The sequence below is a fragment of the Medicago sativa genome, chromosome 7 (genome assembly GCF_051527215.1).
Source record: "Medicago sativa cultivar Bolivia chromosome 7, Bolivia_mono, whole genome shotgun sequence".
Classification (NCBI taxonomy): Eukaryota; Viridiplantae; Streptophyta; class Magnoliopsida; order Fabales; family Fabaceae; genus Medicago; species Medicago sativa.
The window spans coordinates 96,431,589-96,457,210 of record NC_140755.1 but is presented as its reverse complement, the minus strand read 5'-3'; the positions used below and the strand labels follow the sequence as shown (position 1 = coordinate 96,457,210).

General features: G+C 35.6%; 3 protein-coding genes across 5 annotated transcripts; 1 reads left to right on the top strand and 2 right to left on the bottom strand.

Moving 5' to 3' along the window:
- The first annotated feature begins 55 nt into the window (after positions 1-55).
- On the top strand, positions 56-6,221 carry LOC146910753 (heterogeneous nuclear ribonucleoprotein Q-like). 3 transcript variants are annotated; one of them, XM_085731016.1, is made up of 9 exons: positions 56-271; positions 1,663-2,074; positions 2,149-2,256; positions 2,450-2,590; positions 2,772-2,945; positions 4,697-4,904; positions 4,999-5,174; positions 5,713-5,798; positions 5,937-6,221. In XM_085731016.1, exons 2-9 carry the CDS (start codon positions 1,697-1,699, stop codon positions 6,073-6,075), a joined length of 1,410 nt encoding a protein of 469 aa, XP_085587142.1. In that variant the 5' UTR covers positions 56-271; positions 1,663-1,696; the 3' UTR covers positions 6,076-6,221. The 3 variants fall into 3 exon arrangements, with proteins under 3 accessions (XP_085587142.1, XP_085587140.1, XP_085587143.1); XM_085731014.1 differs by having other exon boundaries at positions 1,548-2,074; XM_085731017.1 differs by having other exon boundaries at positions 1,353-2,074.
- Positions 6,222-8,494: 2,273 nt separating this feature from the next.
- On the bottom strand, positions 8,495-11,588 carry LOC146910752 (F-box/kelch-repeat protein At1g57790-like). Its single transcript, XM_085724057.1, has 3 exons — positions 11,519-11,588; positions 9,890-11,012; positions 8,495-8,854 (listed from the first exon to the last, which is right to left on the bottom strand). Exons 1-2 carry the CDS (start codon positions 11,554-11,556, stop codon positions 9,911-9,913), a joined length of 1,140 nt encoding a protein of 379 aa, XP_085580183.1. The 5' UTR covers positions 11,557-11,588; the 3' UTR covers positions 8,495-8,854; positions 9,890-9,910.
- A 10,934-nt stretch (positions 11,589-22,522) lies between these two features.
- LOC146910751 (F-box/kelch-repeat protein At1g57790-like) lies at positions 22,523-24,161 on the bottom strand. Its single transcript, XM_085724058.1, has 2 exons — positions 24,127-24,161; positions 22,523-23,793 (listed from the first exon to the last, which is right to left on the bottom strand). The coding sequence occupies exons 1-2, from the start codon at positions 24,159-24,161 to the stop codon at positions 22,692-22,694; spliced, it is 1,137 nt and encodes a 378-aa protein (XP_085580184.1). The 3' UTR covers positions 22,523-22,691.
- Positions 24,162-25,622: the final 1,461 nt, after the last annotated feature.

The following is a 25,622-nucleotide window of genomic DNA, read 5'->3' as shown; positions in this document are numbered from 1 at the left end:
TAAATAAAAATACAAATACATATAAGTAGCAGCTGTCGTTTTAGGTGAGAAAAATAGCGATAGTTGACGAGTTGATGTTGATGTATAAAGGCCCGCCCGACCCATAAGGCCCAACGTAAAACCCATCTGGACATACACCGCCGAGAAATAGTGAATTCGTCCACCTTAAGAACAAAGCACGCGCCAACGATTACGAGTTTAGGGTTTCAAAATTAAGTCACCATTGTAGTTGTAGAGCTTCTACTTCGACTTCGATTTCACTTCCAATCAGGTACTTCCGTTTTCCCCTCTTAAGCTCTAGATATTGCTCAAATCTTTCGACTATGTCACTTGATTTTCTTATATAAATTTCACAAACTAAATAGAACAATCATGCTATGGTAGTAGTCAATGAGATTATTTATGCTGTTATTGTACATAGCATAGCTTTTTTTTTTATGATAAACATGGTTTTTATTTTTTTATATTTTGATTTCATTTTGTAATGTTTAAGTTCATGTTTGGATTACGGTTTGCGCCTCACAAACCTCATATTTTTTTTACCTTAACATTTTTTTTTTTGCACATACTGTAATCTAGAGATTTTCTTTAAAGGTTTAAAAAAAATCTGAAGCAATTTCTGTTTGTTTACTACCACAAAAAAAAAAAAATTCTCTTTTAAAAAAAAGATTTTTAACTAGTTCATGTGTTACCTCTCTGTTTTTGAAAAAAAAATGATTTTTTAAAAATTCCTAAACAAACACTTCAAAATAACAAAACAGCTGATATTTTTTATAAATAAAAATAGTTTTTTTTTCCCCAAAAAAATCCTAAACAAACGCATCCTTTGGGTGTGTTTTTATAGCAGAATCACATTGGTTTAAATTTAGACATGGTTCTTGTCTCAGAATGGTTTGAGCATAATCAAGAAGTAACGCTTCCTTAGGGTGTGTTTGCGAGTTGGATTTTGGAGGGGACGACTTTTGAGGGTTAAGTCTATATTTTAATATACATATGCTAGTTAAAAAAAATAAAGTAAGAACAACAGGATACTATATGTTCATGTGTCATGTTGTTCTTTCAATTTTTTTAAAATTTCAAATAAATATTAAAATACAGACTCAACCCTCCACAATTCAACTCCCAAACACACCCTTATTCTCCTATCAAACCATGGTTTGCAACCCATTATCCAAATATGCTATCCTATGAGCTTCATTGTATGATATATTGTTGTTTAAAGTTGAATCTCCTTTATTGTAATTATGTATGTTTTCTTTTTTCATTTATAAACGTGTGGTTCAATTTCTTATTTGTTATTTTTGTTCCTTTCCCCTCTCTTCCTCTGTGTATATTCGTCTCCTGACAAATAGTTATACCACAATTTAACTGGCCAAAATTTTCTGGGAAACTCGGCATCTAAATTTCGAGAAACTCTGAAATTCATTGATTTTGTTTTAGCCTTTTGAGCATTGTTATCCTCTTGATTTTTCATTCAGAATTCTATCTTGCCTGTCTTTCTTACTTTTGTTGCTATGCTACTCCTTGGTCCATACCTCATGGAACAGTTTCAATCAAAATTCTTACTCTGCTATTCCATCTGGCCACTCATATTGTTTCCACCTTTCCACATTTGCAAACTCTCTTCTTTGTATGCTTCTGGCTTCTGTGCTTCCTTCATAGTTGCCCTGCAAGCTTGCTTTTCTAGATTCATAGAATGCCTGGGACAAGACAAAAAGATGCAACTGCCCGAAATTCAGAGTCACCAGGGGGAAACAGTGAACCTGAAAAACCCACAGATTCTGGTGAGCAGGTAGATCTTGATGGGGACAATGATCAAGAGGAATCAAGCGAGGAAGAAGTTGAGTATGAAGAAGTAGAGGTGGAGGAAGAAGTGGAAGAGGAAGAAGAAGAGGAAGAAGTAGAGGAAGAGAGTAAGCCCTTAGCTGAAGAAGATGAGGCTGACAAAAAGAAACACGCTGAGCTTCTTGCGCTTCCACCTCATGGTTCAGAGGTCTACATTGGGGGAATTCCTCACGAAACTTCTGAAAAAGATTTAAGGGTCTTTTGTCAATCTGTGGGAGAAGTGGCAGAGGTAAGATAAATGAATTTCTTCTATACTTTTTCCCCCTTTTACATGACTGTCTAAACCGATTGACTTTTGCATAGGTAAGGGTTATGAAGGGGAAAGAAGCCAAAGGTTATGCTTTTGTGACCTTCAAGACAAAGGAATTAGCATCTAAGGCTCTCGAGGAGTTGAACAACTCTGAATTCAAGGTATTTTGGCGCACTTAACTATTGTCATTTTCTGTAATATTTGGTGGTTATACTATTAACTGATTATTAACAAGTCATGGATGTGTGTCTATTTTTAGTTTGTTTGTCTTTTTATTTCTAAATATTTTATCCATTAAGCTGGCTGCATGTAGTGTTATGATCTGAATTAAGTCACTCCTTTCTGCATTTCCAGGGAAGAAAAATAAAGTGCTCACCATCTCAAGTTAAGCATCGGTTATTCATTGGTAATGTTCCTAAAGAGTGGACTGTAGAAGATATGAAGAAGGTTGTTGCCAAGGTTGGCCCTGGAGTCATTTCGGTGGAACTGTTGAAGGTTCGCGAACAATTTTTCTATTATATGTTATGTTGCTTGATTTAACATGTGTTATTTAATGCCTTTCCTTTTTTTGTTACTTAAACTATGAAGTGTGTTGCATGTTGGGTAATATTTGCCTTGGCTACTTGCATTTTGTGTAATATTTGCCTTGACCTAGCTAGCTGTTTCATATTTACAGGATCCACAGAGTTCTAGCCGTAATCGGGGATTTGCTTTTATTGAGTATCACAATCATGCTTGTGCAGAATATTCAAGGCAGAAGATGTCAAACTCAAACTTTAAACTTGACAATAACGATGCAATAGTGAGCTGGGCTGACCCGAGGAATTCTGAATCATCATCATCCTCTCAGGTGACCTATTACATGAGTTTTATACCAAAGATTTAAATTTAAAATTTCGTAAATCACTTCCCGCAAGTTAATAAAGAGAAAAAACTTAAGTGTAGGTTGTTATATCTGTGTTTGTGTGTGGCTGAATGGAATGCATAACATCAAGTTCCATATTATTCCACTGCCATATTTCAAACATTTCCAACAACATAACCTATTCTACTTCCATTTTACTTCACCCCACCCCTTTTTTCAATCTTAACCTAGACATAGACAATAGCAGAAGGTAAAAGTAAAGTACAACACCCTTCAACTTTGCTCTAAGTACACTTTAGTCATGTAATTTTCAAAATGCACAGGAACTTTCCCCAACTTTCAATTTTGTACATTACCATAAATGGCTAAAACCATTGGCTTTGTCAATTTTTGGACAAAAATCAGGACGTACCAGTCACTTGACATGAAAAAAAGAGGTACATGAATGGCTGATGTAGGCAATTTGGCCAATGTACCATTATAAAACCCACTTTGACATTATCCCTTACACTGAGCTTTGAAAAATGAACAATTTTCACAACCCTGAAATTCCCTTGCGGTTTATGGCTTCCTCCAACAGACTTCTTCTAATACGTATCATGGATCTCCAAGAACATCATCAACTCTAACCACATCAACTGTCAAAGGACAAAATTGTCATGCCAATCGCTTGCTGACATTTTGACATGTTTCTTTAATGTCATGTGACAAATTGAAGTTTTGGGATATTCTTCCATTTATTGAAAGTGGCAAGACTAAAATGCTGAGTTGAGAGGGGAGGGTCGGCATTTCACCATAAAAAAAAAAAGTTACTTCTACATAAAATTTGATAATATTTTTGTAATTTTTATGTAAAGCAAAAGCTAGTTTATGAATTATCTATAATTATAAATATCACTTTTTACCATTCTTTCTCATGACTCATCTACCATACGCAGTCAAATTATTTCTTAGAAGCTACTTAAAGTAACTTTTCATTAAGTTTTTGAATTTAATTAAATTCTGATTATTTTGAAATGTTTAAACAAACACGGTAGAAAATCTTCAAAAGTAAATTTCTTTTAAAGCGACTTTTTTCATAAACTAATCCAAAGCAAAACAGACGCTGTATCTAACTTCCTAAAACATCTCATTAGAGTATCATACCTCTCTCTACCGACATACACAGAACAAAACTGTGTAGCCCAGAACAGAGCTGAGATGAAGAAAGCTATTTAGACTACAGGAACAGAGCTGAGACATAAAAAGGAGGACTCAGATCACTTACTAAAGTTTTTAATTTGTTTTAGTTAGAATAAATTTAGAAACAAATTGGATGTATTGTGCCATTTTTACCTTAACCTTAATAATGGATCACCAGTAAATTGCCAGGTTACATGATCTTAATTAGCATGGCACACCACTGCTTGATGCTCTATTTTTTCCATTTTGTGTGCTGATTGGAGGTGTCCTCTTACTGGATCAGGAAATTTGTATCTATAATACATTTATCCTCATTTTGTTGCCAACATTAATGTTTGCTTTCTGCGTATTTCGAAGAAGCGATATCTTTGGTTGTATTTCATTTTATATTTTATACTGTCCTTTGTCTATTTGCAACTGCAATTAGTTGAACCAAATGGTGTACTTTCCTGTTGTTCCTAATGAATTATTGATTTCTTTTCTAGTGCATAAGCTGTAAATTGAATTATTCATACTAAATAAGTTTTATAACCGTGGCCTGGTGCTTAGTACAGGTGAAAGCAGTATATGTAAAGAACCTTCCAGAAAACATAACTCAGAATCGTCTTAAAGAGCTGTTTGAACATCATGGAAAGATCACAAAAGTGGCTCTCCCTCCTGCTAAAGCTGGACAAGAAAAGAGCAGATATGGTTTTGTTCACTTTGCTGATAGGTCAAGTGCAATGAAGGCATTGAAGAATACGGAGAAGTATGAAATTGATGGTACTTTTTCTTTCCCTTTTTGAATACTGTTTTCCAATCTATGTTTCTTAATGACAGCGAACTGGTAACCATCAAGTTTTCTGGAATGGACCAGGTCAAACTTTGGAATGCTCACTTGCTAAGCCACAAGCAGATCAGAAGTTATCTGGTGCATCAAATTCATTCAACTCTGCTGTACTTCCTGCGTATCCACCTCCTCTTGGTTATGGTATGGTTGGAGGTGGATATGGTGCTGTTGGTGCAGGATATGGTGCTGCTGGCTTTGCACCGGTAACTTGCTCTTTACCTTCTAGTTTTAGTCTTTTTTGCATTCATTAATCTCAAAAAAATGAGGGTTGGGGCCTAGGCTAAGAAGATGCTTCCAATCAGTACACTGGCTACAATGATGTCTCACCTTTAGAAGAAACATAAAAATTCTAATTGCAAATCGTGAAAATTTTATCCAGTTGGGTGATTTATGTTTTGAACTGTATCAATTTCACTGGTTGTAAGTGGTTCTGAACTTTCGGTGAATTGTTTCTTCAATTGATTGTTGATGGGTTTATGTTCCCTCCCCTCATCATAGGCTGAAAGAGGTTAACATCAATTCTTGGATTTAGTGTCTCTTTGATTAATTATCAGTTATATTGATATTTAAGTGTTCGAAATTTCAATGGAAAGAAAATAGTTCATTCTATTGAATATCTTTATGGGGCAAATAAGAAAGAGAAAATTCATTTATTAGCTTTATTAAGCCTAAAAGAACTTGGTGCTTATGTGGTCCTATCTCTCTTGCTCTCTCGCTGATAAGAGGTCATTAAATGTGCAGCCACTGATGTATGGTCCGGGAGCAACTCCTGCTGGCATGACAATGATGCCAATGCTTTTACCAGATGGAAGGATTGCATATGTATTGTAAGTTTCATCTTGGTTTTTCTAGTTTTTTATTTGTTTATGCTCTTGCATGGTTAGGATGATGTATTATATTGTTTCACTAGCATAACAACGGCTCCATCTATAGTTGAGTTTCTATCTTCTTGTTTGTGACTGTAGGCAACAGCCAGGTTTTCAACAACATGCTCCATCACCAGTATCCCAGCATGGTAGGAGTAGTGGTGTCAGCTCAAGTGGTGAAAAACGCAGTAACGATAATAACCGTAATCGTGGTCATGGCCGATATAATCCTTACTAATGTAATTGTTCCTACTGGTTACCTCCCCCAAAGCCGAAAATTAATCTGTGGCATGTATGAGAAAATTTGCAGAACAGGCATAGGTAAAACGAATTGTGTAAAATGTATATTTGCTAAAACTATCACCTGCTGCCTTGCATTTTTTACCCTTATCTTTTCCTATGATGGGAAGCAATTTATTAAGCAAGATATAATCTTACTCCCATCCGTAGGCTTAGAGCACTGGCGATGACTCACGGTACTCAACTAGTTCAAACAAATAGGGGCCGTGAGTGAAGTTTTTTTTATTCTTGTAATTTGTAAGGTTCATAAATACATCTACTTGTTTAAGTCTAAGATTCTACTTGGTGCCAATTTTGGCAGGCTAGTTTAACTTTAAAAAAAAAGTCTAAGATTCAGTTTAGTATCTCTGAGTTTTTCATAGAATACAAATCCTATGAAGGGTAAGAAGAAATCAATCATAACACCGATGAAACATGTGACATATTAGAAAATTCACTTAGTTTGGTGATTTGTGATGCATGCAGACTTGTCGTTACATCGTTCCAATGTCGTTACATAGTTCCAAGCCTGCATGCATCACAAAACTAAGAGAACTTGTCTAATATCACATACTGTATTTCTTTGGTGTTATGGATTTAAAAAGATTGACGACAAGTTATTTAGGTGTTTGAAGTGCTTAACCATTTCTTTGGTGTTATGGATTTAAAAAGATTGACGACAAGTTATTTAGGTGTTTGAAGTGCTTAACCAGCGGTTAACATGTTTGATCCACGATTTCAAGCTATTATTGAGAAACTCAATTATTTTCTTTAATATTAATTTTTTTTAAGCAAAATATTAAGGGTTAAATATGTTTTTGGTCCCTATTAAATCGGGAACTTCTAAGTTGAGTCCTAACTTAATTTTAATAGTTTTTTTAGTCCCTACAAAAATAATTTACTTCTAATTTTAGTTCCTGTTAAAACAAAGTTTGTTTAATTATCCTTAAACTTTGAAATTTGTGAACAATTTTTTTGAGACAAGTTTAGAACACTATGATAGGTTCATTTAATAAAATTTAGAATTTTTCTAACTTGAAACGAATTAAATATAATTTTTTTAAAACGACAAAACTTAAAGATAAAAGTAATAAAACCTGGATGTAGAAATCAAATTTTGCGATACATTTTTGCGGAGGAACTTTTAGTAATGTTCTTAACACGTCTACACAAAATTGTTCAAAAACTTAAGAGTTTATGCACAAATTAAACAGATTTGAATTGAACATGGATTAATACTGAGTGCATAATTTTTTTTTTAGGGACTAAAAAAACTATTAAAATTAAGTAAGGACTAAACTTAAAATGTCTCAATTTTATAGGGACTAGAAACATATTAAACCCAAATATTAATTAACATTGTTAGATAGTCCTTTAAAAAAAATATAATTTAATAGAACAAATCTAATTCAGTCCTAGTGGTTTACTATAGTATTCAAGGAATTATAAGAACCCGAATTAATTTAGGAAATTAACAACCACTAATTTGACAAATATTTTCCTGTATAGAAAAATGTCATGTTCTGTAATAGCTTTTTTAAACTGCCGTTTGGTAGAAAAAAGTAATTTCAATTTAACGTCTAATATATTTTCTTGGTAAAAAAATGTGCACTACCTCCGTCCGAAAGTTTCTTCTTTGTCCATTATTATTTTTAAATTTTAAAGTACATTAATATTTTTTATCAAGATACATTTATTTATAGCGTTAAGACGGACTACAGTTTTCAATTTGGAAGGATCAAAAGTGATTATTTTTTGAAAGAAAAAGTGATTTTAGAGGTTGTAGAATTTATTTTAACATGTTTGAATGATTTAAAAGAGAATTGATTTTACTTGAAGTCAAAATTTGTAGTTTTGGCTCCTACAATTGATTTTAGCCTTGAATTTATTGTTTTACAGAGGAATCTTGATTTTTTTTTGTTTACATAAATGCATCCTAACATCATTTTACATTCAACTCACATTCAGAATCAATTTTACGTAATCAATTCACTTAAAATCAATTCTCTTTTCACGGAGCAACCATACACTAAAACTTCAAAATAAAATGTCATGAACAGATAGAACATACCAAACATATGCTTAGTTTAGGTCTAGCCAATTTGAGCTCATAAGGAGTAAAACAAGGGAAAGAGTATTCTATTGCCTTTATGACTGAATGACATTGAAGATTAGTAACAATAACGATTCGACTCAAGGAAGGTTTATGTTTAGAATTCCGTCATGATACATTTGAAACAAAGCTATGGTTTTTTTTTTTAGGGAAAAACAAAGCTATTGTTGAATTGGTAAACAAATGAAACTGGATTATGTAAATTAAAAATAATTGAAATAATATCACCACAAAAATATAATTGAAATATTAAGAAATCAACGGATTGTGCTCAAAACAAGTAATTAAATCTATAGATTAGTAGTATGAACTATGAAGTATAAATAAACTCTAATGTTCCACAAAAGCATTGCAGGAGAAAAATCTTGAAATTCAGGATCTTCAAAGACAAAATAACCAAAGAGATAAATATTTTAGCTTCCTACTCACAGATATTCATTCCTTCACATATTAACTTCCTATGTACAACCTTCAAATAGGTTTTGCTAATCAACTGTGAACTCTAAACCTGTGACATCAAAGGACCACATTTTGCATGAAGAATCACAAAGAACTCGAGAGGCTAAATCCAAATGCTTCACTCAAACATGAATATCATGTTAGACAATAACAACGTTCCTAGTTCCTGCACGACAAGCAGGGAAGTCAATTAGCAAAACAGTAAAGAAAAAGATATGATCAAACAGGCAACATGTTTAACAACAGCTAAATAATGTCATAGTTCAAGTTGACAAACAAAGATCAATTTCCCAAGTCCTTATTTGAAAATAAGATATAAATAATCATCAACAGATTGATCCAACCATTTGATCAAACAGGCAAAATGTTTAACAAACAGCTAAATAACCATTTAGCAATCATATACCAGTTCAGCACAGACTAAAGAAGACAAAATGTTCCGACTATATTTTCTAAACTATCGAGGATGGAGGTGTGTGGGTTTTCATCAACGCCTGCAAGGGTATTCTATAAAATAAGAGGAGAGTCAAAGCTTACAACTTACTAACAACTTTCACACCCAACTTTTTATAAAAAATATTAAGTTTGTATAAATTAGTATTTAACTTCAATCGAGATTATGGATTCTGATGCACACACATGACTTTCTATGATGGTCACTTCACCAATTTTTACAACAAACTAGTGCTCTCGTTTAATATGACTAGTGTATCATGTGTAAATAAATACGTGCACACACACAATATAATTTCGTAGTTTAAGTTTAACCTCTAACTCTGACCATTTTTCATTTCCAAAACTAAGGATCATGAACATTTGACTGTAATGATGCACTTTTAATATTCCATAGCAAAATTGTACTCTGTCAGAAATGCACATTCAACTGTACTCAGTACCAACAACATTGGAGATGCTACTAATGCACATGTAACCATTGGAGAAACCTTAAGATTTGCATATAACTCAACAAGAATAAGATTGCATGCATCATGGAATAGTTTGTTTGTAGCTAACAATAAGACTAGGAAAATTTAGGAAAAATTTCAACATGTATAAATCAAATAACAAGTAAAGCATAAACCAGTAGCTCCATAAATGTTTACAGCCTAATAAAGCATGTATCCAATAGTTATAATATGTAGTCTCAAGCTTCGATGCCAAAAATAAATGCTCTACACAAAACTGATTTGTAAATGCTTACTTGCTCCGCTAATTTTTTTTTTTACATCCAGCCAATAAAGTCTTTTGGTGGTTCAATCCAGAAGTTCTCAAAAGTATTTGGTTCTACCCTGTCACGACACTGCTCACTGGGATGATATCTACGGTCATCAAGAGAGAATGATATGCAACGTTTTCCATAGAAACGGACTTTAGGGAAGTAGACACCGTTTCTCATTATTCCAGTGACGTAAGTCCTAGAATGAGATGACAAAAAACTAGCAAAAAGTGTTACTCCATCTAGTGTTCTCACCTCTTTCCATTCCATTAGTGTCAGATCTAACTTGAAAATTATTGGGTCCTCACCACAACATATATAAACTACAAATATATTTCCTTTGTGCTCTATCATAAATTTCCCCTTCGACCAGTTTTTGGCAGTAGAACTCTCTGCTAAGCATTTGGGCGGAGGTACTTCGAGAACAGTCCAAGTACGTTCAAGTGGGTCAAACACCCCTAGCCAACCTCTGTCGCTCAGACAATAAAATAACCCATTAGAAAAGACAAGCTTATCGCACATGCTACATGAGAGTACCGCGTCATAATTAACAGTGGTCCATTCTTTTTCCCCAGGATAACACGTGCTTATAGCTACAAGACTAGAACCAACACGTCTGAAAATTAATATAACACATCCGGTTGATGTTGGAGCACAAGAGAAGGCAGCAATTTGATATGTCCTGTCAAACTTTGGCAGCGTGATCAGATCCCTAGTAAAGGGATTAAAGAGAGAAAAAATGTGATTTCCGTCCAACCTCCGCCAGTCCTGCTGGTTTAGCAATAACCAACCATCTTTTGTATAGCAAACACGACATCCATCCAACTCTGGCAACTCAAGGGAATAGGTCTTACGCTGCACAGGGTCATAGAAATCATAACAATTACCCTTTTTTGGGAAATACATAAGCCAAGGTGATTGGTCGACTACACGTAAAGAAGTGGCAACTGAACACCATCTCTTGCAAACAGCTGAAGCACGAATATTATCCCCAACATCCAACCGAGACAAGAACAATTCCAAGACTTCAGCAGGGAGATCGGCCCATGTTTGCAGCTCCAAATTGTTGCTTTTTACCTCAGCAACAGCTCTTCTATTGTCTTTGATTCTACTTAATAAAATAAGTATTAGATATACATGTGCAAGATTAGAGTTGTAAAATTGAAAAAATGAAGTTAGCTAGCAGGAAGATTAAAAAAGTCAGAACTTTTTAACTATAAAAATCCATCCCACCAAATATGTTTATCAATCTAAACTCTCAAATTTAAAAGTAAACAGAACAGAAACAGTGGGCTTGACATTGAACGAATGTAAATGTAAACTCCACAATCATCAACTTAAAAATGTTAGTTAATTCACAATAAAGCTGGTCATGGTGTAACCAATATGAAATATAGATGAAACATGAAAAATTTAACCGAATTGGATATAGAAATCATACATTTATCAATTATTATCACTTAACACTAAGCACAACCATTATTAAGCCAAAAAATTGAAGTTAGTGCAACCAATTAATTGTTGAACAAAATTGAGAGTGGTAAGATATATATACCCTAGCAATAATAATAATATGTATGGGGTTAGGTTAGGGATGAAGAGAAGAGAACTTACGATGATTTCGACTTTTTTTTCCTTTTCCCCGACATCATGCGAAGAATGTTGAGTTGCTTGCTTGCTTTCTACCCAAAACGGCAAAATAAAAATGTTATGAAGTGAAGGCACATTGAGAGCACGTGCGAGTGAGCCCAATTTTCCAAAGGCCATGATTGATTTGACCAAATTAACCCTTTCAGTGACCTACGCAAGTACTCACTCCATGGAAAACACTTGGTGAAATTGGGGTATCAATGTCATGTGATATTGACAATGTCATGTGACATTGGCCATAGAGACTCATCCAAATTCCAATGTTGGTAAGTGTATTCACTCTCGAGGTATCGCAATAAGTACATTCCTTGTATACAAGTAATAATTTTGTGATTCACACTTCTTATATACAACTAACACATGGGTTGACCTAGTGGTATTGATTTGAGATCTAAGAGTGTCCTCTTTTTCAAGGTCCAAGTTCGATTATCTCTGGTGCCAATTTAGATGGACCAATTTAGCTTCTTTAGAAAAAAACAAACATACAAGTAAAAAATAGATTAAGGATTAATATTTGTTTATTAAAAAGAAACTTGATTGAGTCAAATTGTTAATTATTACTAACCTTCAAGTGTAGTAACACAAATAGAATACTCTTATAACAACAAAAAAAAAAAAATAGAATACTCTTCCCCTTGTTTTACTCATATAACGAACTCATAGTCTTTAGGTCAAATACCTTCCCGAGTCCTTAAAGTTTCATGTTTGTTTTAGATAGATCCTTTAAGTTTCTAAAGTTTCAGATAAGTCCTTTAAGTTTCGAGTTTGTTTCGGATAGGTCCTTTAAGTTTCTAAGGTTTCAGATAGGTCATTTAAGTTTCGAGTTTGTTTCAGATAGGTCTTTTCTATCAACCTTCGCTAAGCCAAAATTGATCTGTCCGTTAAGCCAAACTCGAAACAAACTCGAAATTTAAAGGACCTATCCGAAACAAACTCAAAACTTAAAAGACCTATCTGAAACCTTAGAAACTTAAAGGACCTATCTGAAACAAACGTGAAACTTAAAGGACCCAGTGAGGTATTTGGCCTAGTCTTTATTGGCAAAACTTGTTATATATACCTCACAATAAAATGTCCCCGGCAGAATAGAACATATTGGCAATGGCAACATTCAAACGAAGTTGGTGAATGAACGGAACTGGAAGACTAATAATAAATGAAATACTAAACCGACCGACCAAGCTCAAAATAAAAGATTAAATCTATAAATTAGTTGGAGAAAATCATGAAATTCAGGATCTGCAAAGACAATAACCAAAGAAGCAAATCTTTTTGTCTCCTCCTCAAAGATATCCATTCCTTCACATATATCTGTTTTCATGCAAATATTAACCTCCTGTATGTAGAACTTGCAAATAAGTTTTACTCATTAACTCCTACGGCCAAAGAGCAGTAACGATTAAACTCTAAACCTGTGAGATGAAATATCCACTTGCTGAATCAAAATGCTGCATTCAAACATAGATATCTTGTTAGACAATGATCTTCCTCCATATACGACAAATCAGAGAAAATTTTACTATACTCAAATGTCATATTTCGACAAACCAAGAGATATAAATGAATAAATGATCATCAACAAATTTATCAAACAAATGATCAAACAGGCAACATGTTTAACAAACAGCTAAATAACCATTTAGCAATCCAGCACTAAGTTTTTAATGAAATATAAAAATAGGCAACATGTCCCAACTAGCTTTTCAAGCTATCGGGAATGGAGGTGTTTGGGTTTTTATCAAAGCTCCCAAGGGAATTCTATAAAATAAGGAGGAAGAGTCAGAGTCAAAGTGATTTACTGACAAACAGGTTTTGTAAGTAAAATCCAGTTATAATATGAGAAGGTAACAAGGTAATGCAAAGCTTACAACTTGACAATTATCACACCCAACTTTTTATAAAAAAAAAAATATTAAGTTTGTATAAATTACTCCCTCCGTTTCAAAATACATGTCCAATTTTTGCAATGTGCACTATTCATTTGACTTACTTTGACCATACTTTTTAACTAATGTATAAATATAAATATTAGCATGTAAGATGTTGTTTGATTTGTCTTGACAAATATTTTCAAAATATTAAATTTTTATAATTTTTTACTTTACATAATTAAAGATATTAACGGTCAAAATTATGCATTGGCATGTGTGAAGTGGTTGACTTTGAAGGTGAGAAAAAACACAAGAAGGGGGGGTTGAATTGTGTTTTGAAAAATTCTTCGTTTCTCTTAAAAACTGAACACACTGATCAGAAGCTAAGTGAGACAGCTTCTGAAGTGATAATCAGAATCTAAATGCAGCGGAATAAAACAGAGAGAGAGAAGAAGAACGACACAAAGCAATTATACTGGTTCCTTCCACAATCCGGAAGTAGTCCAGTCCCCCTTGCACTTCCAAGGAGATTTCACTAAGAGTAATATCTGATTACAATTGCTCAAGCACACAAGCAAGAGACTTCCTTTGCTCAAGAACACAATCAAGAGACTTCCTGCTCAAGCACAACTGCAAGAGACTTCTAACTAAACAAAATTACACAGAAAATTGTTTAAGGTTGAACACTTGATATACAATCAGAGGTGCTCACAATACAAATCAGATATAGACTCAATGGACTTAAGAATTTCTAAGATATGACTTGAGACACAGAAATTCTAAGTGAATGCAGAACAATTTCAGCAGAGGTTTGGCACTTGTAAAAATATTGAGAGTCTATCGTTCAGCATTACCAAAACTCTAGGTCTTCACTCCTTTATATAGAGGTGTGAAAGAGACATTGTGAAATTGCCAGCACATCAAAGAGTCGTTGTTGAAGCTTGATCTTTCACCTTTGATCTTTTGCCTGATTTGTTTGTTGTCCTATGAAGAACTAATTTGAAATCCATTCCTTATCCAAAGGAACATCTATGCAGGCGAAGCCGTATTCTGGAGCTGTTTTCTTGTCTTGTAGCGTGGACACAAAACAGAGTAGTGGAGAACGTGGTTGTACAATTCGTACAAATGTCAACGCTTTCGTCCAAATTGCAAGCACATGCCTTCAAACACTTTTGAAATGACCGTTGCAAAATTCCACTAATCCTTTGTTGTGTTTTCGAATCCAATAGACAGCTTTTGCAGTGATGATTCTTCAATCCTTGAATCTTCGCAAATCCAGTTGATATTCAGCTTCTGGTGAAATGGCTTCTGATGAGGCAGCTTCTGCAGCTTCTGATGATGCAGCTTCTGATGATGCAGCTTATGATGAAACAGCTTTTGATGATATGACTTCTGGACCTCTTGTCTTCAGGAGCACTATTCTTCAGGAGCACTATTCTTACTTCAGAAGCGACTTAACTTCAGGAGCGCTTTTTCTCATCAGTAGCAAGTTGCCTTCAGGAGCGTCCAAGCTTCAAATTTTGTTGTTTCCTTTGCTCTTTATTTGCTCATTCAGAACCAATGATGATGTAACTTTTTAATTATGGTCCTGTACACTTGAACAAATATTAGCTAGTCCAATTTACAATTTTTAATACCTTGTTATCATCAAAACCCTTTAAGGTTCATTGTTAAACACATTTTGTTCCAACAATCTCCCCCTTTTTGATGATGACAAACAAAAGTATTTAAAAATTGATCAATTGTTGTTAATCTAATTAACAAGTTGACTTTGGGGTTCTGAGGTTTGTAAGCTCAGAATCTGAGGTTTGTAAGCTCAAACTCCCCCTGAGTCTGATAGTCTTTAAGGTGAGGTTTGTAAGCTCCCCCTAAGTTCTATCCAGGTTAATTAAATTCATTTTTCGCACAATAAAATTATCAGAGCTTAAAAAAAAATTGAATCATTGAAAGAATTAACTTATAGATAAGAAGAATGGTTCAATTAATTTTACTTGAATTTTGATACTCATTCTTTTGTTCATAGCTTATACCAATAAGGTAAAAAGAATGATTGAAGTTTTTCAAAAAAATTCAAATACCATTAATGGGGCTCAGAGCCTTTAAATACTTGTCACATATACTCCCCCTTTTGTCATTATCAAAAAAGTAAAAGTAAATAAGCATAAGAAACAAAAAAAATGTGAGAAAAACTCAAACATGAAGAGAGTATAATAAGTAAATAACTAGACTATCCAGGCAATCAGAATCAGAATTAGTTAAGCATTCAGAACCATTAAGCATTCAGAAGCAATAATCATTAAAGCAAGACAGTTTCAGATGCAGATACTAAGAACTTAAAACAAACAACAAACAAAGGAAAACACTAAGGTGTGCAACTAAGGATTGGTTTGTTGTTGTTTCTTCATCTTCTCCATTTCTTCAATTTTCTTCTGCAACTGTTCTTCAAGAAATTGTTGCCTCTGGAGAAGAGCCTGTTCCCTTTCTCTAGCCTCTTGCTGCTGCTTTGCCATCTGTTGCCTTAGAAGCTTAAACATCCTTGCATCTCTGGTCAAGTAGTCCATTTCTGAGAAGAATGGCTTGTTTGCCAGGAGCAGTGTAGGACTTCTGACTCTGAGACTTTTCTTCAGATGCTCCATTAACTTTCTGACAGAAGCGTCCTTGCTTCTGATGCACTTAGCCTTTATATAAATTCAGCAGCTCGATTCTGAAGTGATACCCAGAAGTCTTCATATGCATTGGTGAGATCAATTGTCCTTCTTTGATCCACCAGATTATGCATTTGAGAGAGAATAGTGAGTAGCTCAGCATTAATATATCCAGATTCCAGGGTGTTTGGGGGTGATTGTTCAAGAATTTCAAGATCAGAATCACTAAGTTCAAGGTCTTGAACAGGGCTAGAAACTGGAATGGTTAAGTGTTGAGTTGGGGTTGAGGTTGATGGCTGGTCAGAAGCAATGTGTGCGGTAGAGGTTAGGTCTTGGACATTGACTTGAGAGTTGTCAATATCCATGGGAGTTGGTTCTGGGGAGTGTTCAGGTGAATGTTGAAAGTTAGTTTCAGTTTCAGTTGGTGGTTGTTGTGGTGAAGTTGTTGTTTGATTGTTGAGTTGGGGGTCAATGGTCACTATTGGTGATTGTGGGGGTGATGTGGGTTTGTGTGGTTCAGGTGTTTGTTGATGGGGGCTTTCTGAAACAACTTTATCAGAAGCAGCTGCTTCTGGAGTTGTCTCAGAGGCTTTTTCTGAGGTAGATTCAACTTTGGGTAGCTCACCTGAGTAGTGGAGAGCAAGATTGTCTAAAACAGAAGTGTCTTCTGTAGGTTCAGGTGCAGGCGGTGAAGAGGATGAGATGGGGGTAGAGGTAACTGGAATCTGAATTACCTTGACTGAAGGAACAGATCCTGAAGCATCAGCTTCTGGAGTTCTAGGATTCTGATTCTGATCCATCTGTCCTTGCGCTATGTTATCAACACCAGCTTCTTCCATTATCAGAAGTTCTCCTTCCTCATCTTTATTAAATTCCTTCATGGCTTTTGCTTCTCGCCTATTTGCTAGGAAATCATCAGAATGTTCCTTAGCCATTCTCTTCATGGCTGGAGTCACTTGAACCATAAAGCTTTTCATATCAAGTGGAGCCTTCTTTCTTTTCAGCTTAAGCTCTGCCTCTTCTTTCTCTATCTCCTCCCAAGCTTCTTCCAACCTTTCTTTATGAAAAACGGTTTCAGCTTTCCCTCTCTTTCTCTTAGCAACCTTCTGTTGCTTGCCCTTATCAGTAGCAGTTACTGATGCAGTAGTTCCCTTGACTTTCTTTCCTTTTCTAGGAGCAGCTTCCTCCTGAGGGCTAGCATCTTCCTCCAGGACGTACTCAGCTACTGATTTGACTAAGATTTCAGGATTGCTTTCCTTAAAGATGAAAGGAAAGTCCCTGATAATCTCAGTTTCTTCTGTGGTCAACTCCAACCACTTTTCATCTTGAGGGGCTTCCTTGATAAACTTCATAGAGAATAAACTCCTACTACTGATAGTCCTTTCAGCAGTAGACACTTCGAAGCATTTATCAGAAGCATCTCTTGTCTTTTTCAAGAGATCCAGCACTCTTCCTTGATAAAGGATCTCAGATAACAATCTCCCATAGGGTACTTGTTTTCTTCCTCTAATAGTACCTTCATTTATAGCCCAGCAGAGATGATCCATTACATATCTTGGGAAGTTTATCTTTTCCAGATTGGTCATGAAGTAAATTGCTAGCTTCTGTTGGTTGTTGGGTTGATCAGACCCTCCTGCTCTTTGAAAGAAGCAATCGTTACTAAATTTCACCAACATTCTGTTGTGAATCTCCATTTCAGAAGGCTTAGCATCTTTGTTTCCACCCAGAAGAGTGTTGTAGTAGCTTTGTAGCAAGACATCTTCCTTCTTGACTATTTCTTGAAACCTTCCTTCTGCATTCATTCTACAAGCTTTAGCTATAACATCCTCAGTGATGGTTATAGGAATGCCCATCACTTCGGACCTTATTTCCAAGCTATCAAAGGAGGTGGGATTCATATCCATGATTGTTTTCCCTTTCTTTGACCCAGCTTGTTTAACTTCGACCTTTGCAGGCTTTCCATTGTACACCTCAGCCTTTAGCCAGAAGTCTTTGACCAGGTTCACATATGTTGGCCCATTCAGCATTTTGAAGTACTCAGACAGCTTCTGAGTTTCTATCAATCCTTCCATGTTCACTTTGTACTTCTTAAGTGAAGCGAAGTCCACCGGTGATTCTACTTGAACTATTAAGGATTTCCATGGAATATCCATAGTCTTCTCTTTGTAGACGGACCCAGATTCTGGTGCGCTTTGCATGTTTGAGGTAGATTCTGAAACTTTTGAGCTTGATGATGCCATATTATGATGATTGAAGAAGATTTGAAGAAGATGAAGATTTTAGGGTACTAGGGTTGAGAGAATGTGCTTACTTCGCAAGAGGTTTGAAAGCAAATATGTTTGTTGTGAGTGAGTAGTGTGTGAATTGACAAAGTGTTAAAAGTAAAACGATTGCAATTCAAAAGAGACAAACAAACATAACATTAATGACAAAATTGGGGGCGCGTGAAAAGTACTTTCAAAGGTATTAAATCATCATTGCCCTTTTTAGTTATACACCAATACAAACAGGCCACGTCAAAAGTTCACAGAGTAACTACCAAGTCAGTGGGCCAGAAGTTACCATAAAAAGTAACTCCCAACGTTTCCACTAACTCTACTATTCAGAAGCATAAAATCCAGCTTCTGGACTTCAGATGCTGACGTCATCATCAGAAGCGAGTTTTCCTCAGAACCTCAATAAAGAGCTTCTGATGGACTACTACTTCTGAACTAACTTCAGAACCTAAAATCCTATTCAGGAGCAAGCAAGCATTTAATCAGATACAAAGTGCATGTTCAAATTTTTCTTTATAAAGTCAAATCTTTCAACAGTTAAAGGCTTAGTAAATATATCAGCCCATTGATTTTCAGTATCAATGAATTGTATATCTAAAATTCCTTTTTGAACATAATCTCTGATAAAATGGTGTTTGATTTCAATGTGCTTAGCTCTTGAATGCAAAATTGGATTTTTAGACAAACAAATAGCAGCAGTATTATCACAATAAATGGGAATACTGTTAGCAATTATCTGATAGTCTTCCAACTGATGTTTCATCCAAAGTAGTTGTGTACAACAACTTACAGCTGAAATGTATTCTGCTTCTGCTGTAAACATATCAATAGTTATTTGTCTTTTGCTAGCCTAGGATATAAGATTATCTCCCAGAAATTGACAATTGCCACTGGTTGACTTTCTTTCAATCCTATCACCAGCATAATCAGCATCACAGAATCCAATTAGCTTATAATCTAAGGATTTCCTATAAAGGAGTCCAAGATTAGTTGTTCCTTTCAAATACCTGAAGATTCTCTTGACAGCAGTCATATGAGATTCTTTAGGATCTTATTGGAATCTTGTACACAAGCATACACTGAATAAAATATCTGGCCTAGATGCAGTAAGGTATAACAAAGAACCAATCATACCTCTATACAGCTTCTGGTCAACTTTAGCTCCTTCATCTTCTTTGCTCAAGGTACAAGTAGGGTGCATTGGAGTGTTCATCACTTTACAATCTTCAAGCTTGAACTTCTTCAGAAGCTCCTTTGTATACTTAGATTGATGAACATAGACTCCATCTTTGCATTGATTAATTTGAATGCCCAGGAAGAACTTTAGCTCTCCCATCATGCTCATTTCAAATTCATCCTGCATTAACTTAGAAAATTCCTTGCAAAGAGATGCATTAGTAGAACCAAATATTATATCATCAACATATATTTGCACAACAAGAATATCTTTCCCAAGGGTCCTTCTGAAGAGTGTTGTATCAACCTGTCCTCTTTTAAAATCATTCTTGATTAAGAAATTACTTAGTCTATCATACCAAGCTCTGGGAGCTTGTTTCAAGCCATATAGTGATTTCTTCAGTTTAAAAACATGGTCAGGATATTTAATATCCTCAAATCCAGGAGGTTGCTTGACATACACTTCTTCTTCTATGACACAATTGAGAAATGCACTCTTGACATCCATTTGATATAATATTATGCCATGATTAACTGCATAGGAAAGAAGTAACATGATTGCTTCCAATCTTGCAACTGGAGCAAACGTTTCAGTGTAATCAATGCCTTCTTGCTAACTGTACCCTTGTGCAACAAGTCTGGCTTTGTTTCTTGTTACTTCACCTTGCTCATTCAGCTTGTTTCTGAATACCCATTTTGTTCCAATAATGTTCTTGTGCTGAGGTTTGGGTACCAGATCCCACACATCATTTCTTTGAAATTGATTCAACTCTTCTTGCATAGCTAGGATCCATCCATCATCTGAAAGTGCTTCATCAACTGTTGTAGGTTCAATCATTGAGATTAGTCCAATCATTGACTCTACTTGTCTGAAATGTGATCTGGTTCTTCTTGGACTATCTTTGTTTCCAATGATTAGCTCCTCAGGATGTGAAGACTTGTGTTTGAATGTGTTTCTGGGAGGATCTGCTTGATGTGAGCCATCTTGTGCTTCATCAGAAGCAGTTTCATCTTGCGCTTCTGATGTGGGTTCAGCTTCTGGACTATCTTCAGATTCAGCTATCTGATCAGGTTCTGGAGTAACTTCAGGAACCTGTATCTCTGCAAAACTTTCATCTTGCTTTGAAGTTTTATCTTCAAGCTCCTTGTCATCAAATTTAACGTGCATAGATTCTTCAACACAGAGTGTTTCTGAATTATACACTCTGTATGCCTTTGACCTTTCAGAGTAACCTAAGAAGATTCCTCTTTGGGCCTTGGCATCAAATTTCTTTAGGTAGAGCTTGTTGTTCAGAATGTAACACGTACATCCAAATTGATGAAAGTAAGAGATATTGGGTTTTCTTCCTTTAAAGAGTTCATATGTTGTTTTCTCCAAAATAGATCTGATATAGATCCTGTTTTGAACATAACATGTTGTATTCACTGCTTCTGCCCAAAAATGTTTAGCCAAATTGTTTTCATGGATCATGGTTCTGGCCATTTCTTGTAAAGTTCTATTCTTTCTCTCTACAACCCCATTTTGTTGTGGAGTTCTAGGAGAAGAGAATTCATGGATGATTCCATGTTTTTCACAAAAAGCTTCAAATGGCTCATTTTCAAATTCTCCACCATGATCACTTCTGATTTTCAAAATCTTTGACTCTTTTTGTCTCCTCCTCAAAGATATCCATTCCTTCACATATATATGTTTTCATGCAAATATTAACCTCCTATATGTAGAACTTGCAAATAAGTTTTACACATTTACTCCTACAGCCAAAGAGCGGTAACGATTAAATCTAAACCTGTTTTTTTTGTTTTTTGAATGGCAAATATATATATATATATATATATATATATATATATATATAAATAAACAGATAGAAAGATAGCTGTACAAATACACCCGAGGTCGCCCGAAGACACCCCACACCACAACCCCTAGGGTAAACTCCAAGCCCCACAAGCGGGGAGGAGAAAAACGCCCAAAGGCACCACCAAAAACCAAAAAGAACACCAATAAAAACAGACACCCAAGCTGCCAACCCGCCAAAGGACAGAAAACAAGCTCCAAGCCCTGCAAAGAAAAGCACAAGGAAAAGCCGAGGAAGCCAGGCCGGAAAGGTAGAGGCCAACGAACCCCCACCCAAGCCCCCCACAACCTCAAGCACAAAACCACCAAAACGCCCTACCGCTGCCAACAAAGGACGGGTTGCAACTCCCACTCATAGAAAGAGCAGGAACTAGCAGGGCACTTAGCCAGGAACCACTTCCAAGCTAAGAGTTTTGCACAATCCACCACAGGCTTCTCTCGAAGGATGCCACCAGAAAAAATAAGGTCATTCCGAGACGTCCAGATGGTCCAAATAACAGCATGCCAAACTAGACGCAAACCTAACCTAACACGCTTCCCACTCTCTAGACCCGTAAAGGACAGGAACAACTGGGCTAGACCTAACGGAACCACAAACTCGCAACCTAACCACCTAGACACCTGATACCACACTGGAAGGATAGAAGGGCACAAAAGAAATAGGTGCACTGACGACTCAGACGGCGCATCACAAAAGACACACCCACGGCCCTCCACCGGGAGCGGGACACCACGAAGACTAAGACTGAGCCTAGAGGGGATCCTATCAAGAATAAGCTGCCAAGAGAAGACCACCACTTTTGAAGGGGCACAAGACTTCCAAACCCGCGAAACCGCGTCCAAAACAACACCTTCCAGGGCTACAAAACATGGAAGAGAGGAAAGGAGGTGATAATAGGCCGATTTAACCGAGTACCTACCAAATCTAAACCTGTGAGATGAAATATCCACTTACTGAATCAAAATGCTGCATTCAAACATAGATATCTTGTTAGACAATGATCTTCCTCCATATACGAGATGCTACATACTAAAGCACTTGTAACCATTGGAAAAACCTCAAGATTTGCATGACTCAACAAGAATAAGATTGAATGCATCATGGAATAATTTGCACGTAGCTAAGAAAAGACTAAGAAAATCTAGGAAAAAATTGAACATGTATAAATAAAATCACAAGTAAAGCATAGACCAGTAGCTCCATAAATGTTTACAGCCTACAAAACATTATAATGCTCGAAAGCTTCAATGACAAAATGAAATGCTCTACACAAAACTGATTTTCTAAATGCTTACTTGCTCAGCTAATTTTTTTTACATCCATCCAGCAAAGTCTTTTGGTGGTTCAATCCATAAGTTCTCAAAAGCATCTGGTTCTACCAAGTCAAGACACTGCTTAGTGGGATAATATCTATGGTCATCGAGAGAGAATGATATGCAACGCTTTCCATAGAAACGGACTTTAGGGAAGTAGACACTGTTTCTCATAATTCCAGTGACATAAGACCTAGAATGAGATGACAAAAAACTAGCAAAAAGTGTCACTCCATCTAGTGTTCTCACCTCTTTCCATTCCATTAGTGTCAGATCTAGCTTGAAAATTATTGGGTCCTCACCACAACATATATGAATTACAAATATATTTCCTTTGTACTCTATCATAAAACTCTCTTTGGCCGAGTTTTTCGCAATAGAACTCTCTACTAGGCATTTGGGCGGAGGTACAACGAGAACACTCCAAGTATATTCAATTGGGTCAAACACCCCTAGGCAACCTGTGTGGCTTAAACAATAAAATAATCCATTAGAAAAGACAAGCTTATCATCACAAATGCTAGAAAAAAATACCGAGCTGTTGTTACGATAAACAGTGGTCCATTCTTTTGCCCCATGATAACATACGTTTATAGGTAGAACACTAGAACCAAGATGTCCAAAAATTAATACTATAACACAGTCAGTTGATGTTGGAGCACAAGAAAAGGCAGCAATTTGGAATTTCCCTTTAAGGCTTGGAAGTGTGATCAGATCACTAGTAAAGGGATTAAAGAGAAAAATATTGTTTATGGGCTGCCGCCACTGGTTTAGCAATAACCAACCATCTTTTGTATAGCTAACACGACATCCATCCAACTCCGGCAACTCAACGGAATAGGTCTTACGCTGCACAGGGTCATAGAAATCAAAACAATTACTGTTTTCTGGGAAATACATAAGCCAAGGTGATTGGTCGACTACACGTACAGAAGTGGCAACCGAACACCATCTCTTGCAAACAGCTGAAGCACGAATATTATCCCCAACATCCAAACGAGACAAGAACAATTCTAAGAGTTCCACAGGGAGATCGGACCACGTTTGCAGCTCCAAATTGTCACTTTTTACCTCAGCAGCAGCTCTTCTATTGTCTTTGATTCTACTTGATAAAATAAGTATTAGATATGCATGTGAAAGATTAAAGTTGTAAAATTTAACAAACGAATTTAGTTAGCAGGAAGATTAAAATATTCAGAACTTCTTAACAAGAATAAAAATTCATCACAACAAACATGAATGTTTCATGCAATTAGAGATAAAAACCATACATGCAGCAGTAATCATCAATTAAAAGTAAGCACAACATTAGTACAAACCCTAAGCCAAATATAATATTTCAATGCTCAACGGTTCAAGTACTCGATATCGAGGGAAAAAACATTGAGGTAGAAAGTTGAATTATAATTATAATTTAGGAATGAAGAGAACTTACGATGATTTCGACGTCCTTCTTCTATTCCCCGACATCGTGCGATTGATGAAAAGTTAGGAGAAAGATTCTTCTACAATTAAATGTCACGTGCGGGTGAGCAAACACCAGATTTTATGTTATGGGCCTGTCATTGTTTCGAAGCCCAATTTTTCATTCTGGACTATTTTCTGGTGGATTTTCAATCTCTCAAATAAATCGATCTGCAATATTTCTTTATGGACCCCCCCCCCCACCCAAATAAAATACAATTTATGCCCCCGAATTTCCCCATTTGTCCATATTAAGTTATCTAGAGTGAGCATAATTCAGTTGGCAGGGACATGCATTGTTATATACAGGGACCGGGATTCGAACCCGGACACCCCACTTATTCACTTTGAAAAAGGTGAATTCTAACCACTATACTACTTGACCAAAAAAAAAAGTTATCTAGAGTTCAATCGCCAATACCTCACTTTCTAAATAAAAGTTTAATTACGGGACAAAATTGGGGAAGCCAATGCATAGTCCGTGGTTCAAGTCCAAAGGGATTTTGTGTGAGAAGAACATGTGTTAGATATAAACAACTAATGCACTTTCTCCTAATAACTTAATGCTTTGACAGTAGGTTCATGACAAATAACATCTTAGGATTTGATCTCCTTGTCAAATGCCTAGGAGAAAATATAACTTAAGGAACGTTTTAAACCTCACAATAGATTACTAAATGACCCATGTATTATAATCAAAACTGTGTTTTTTCTGGTATATAACTATTGTAACAAGCAGTTATCTAGATATCTCTCTAACCAATCCGGTGTAAATCAACCTGAGCTTGTATACAAGGTAACAAGATGTCTGATAGTTATATCCTTAACCTATCCGGTATATATCTGCTTGAACTTGTATATAAGGTTAATATTAGATTTAATCAATAATGATTACGGCATAACTCTAAATAGTTGTCATGTGATTGAAAGTTATTTTAGAAAAATTGAGGGCTCGTAGAGCATTCTCTTGAGAGAACAGCCAACTTATCAACTCATTGTTTGAACAAATCAATCCTTTAAATGCCATATTATAAAATTGAGATATGAGATGTATGTACCTCGTGTCCCTTTATTGAATGAAATTTTAATTTTATTTTAAAAAACTCTTATGCTGCTTATAGATAATTCATTTCATGTCCTCACGAGTTTAGCTCAGTTGGTAAGAATAATGCATAATAAATATATGTAAGGTTCAGGGTTCGAACCTCAGATAATACCACAAAAAAAAAAAAAAAAAATCCATTCCATGGGAGAGGGAGAAAAAGTTGGTGCCTTGTGTAACATGCATGTTATTTCAAATGTGTACGTATTCATGTGCAATGACATCAAGTTGTGGTACAATTCCATCATTTATATAGATTCACATAATCAAATCTTTGAATGACAAATTCGATTCATATATATTCTGATGAAAACTGCAAAAAAAAAAAATTTTTTAAGTCTAAACCATCACATTCCTTAAAGAAG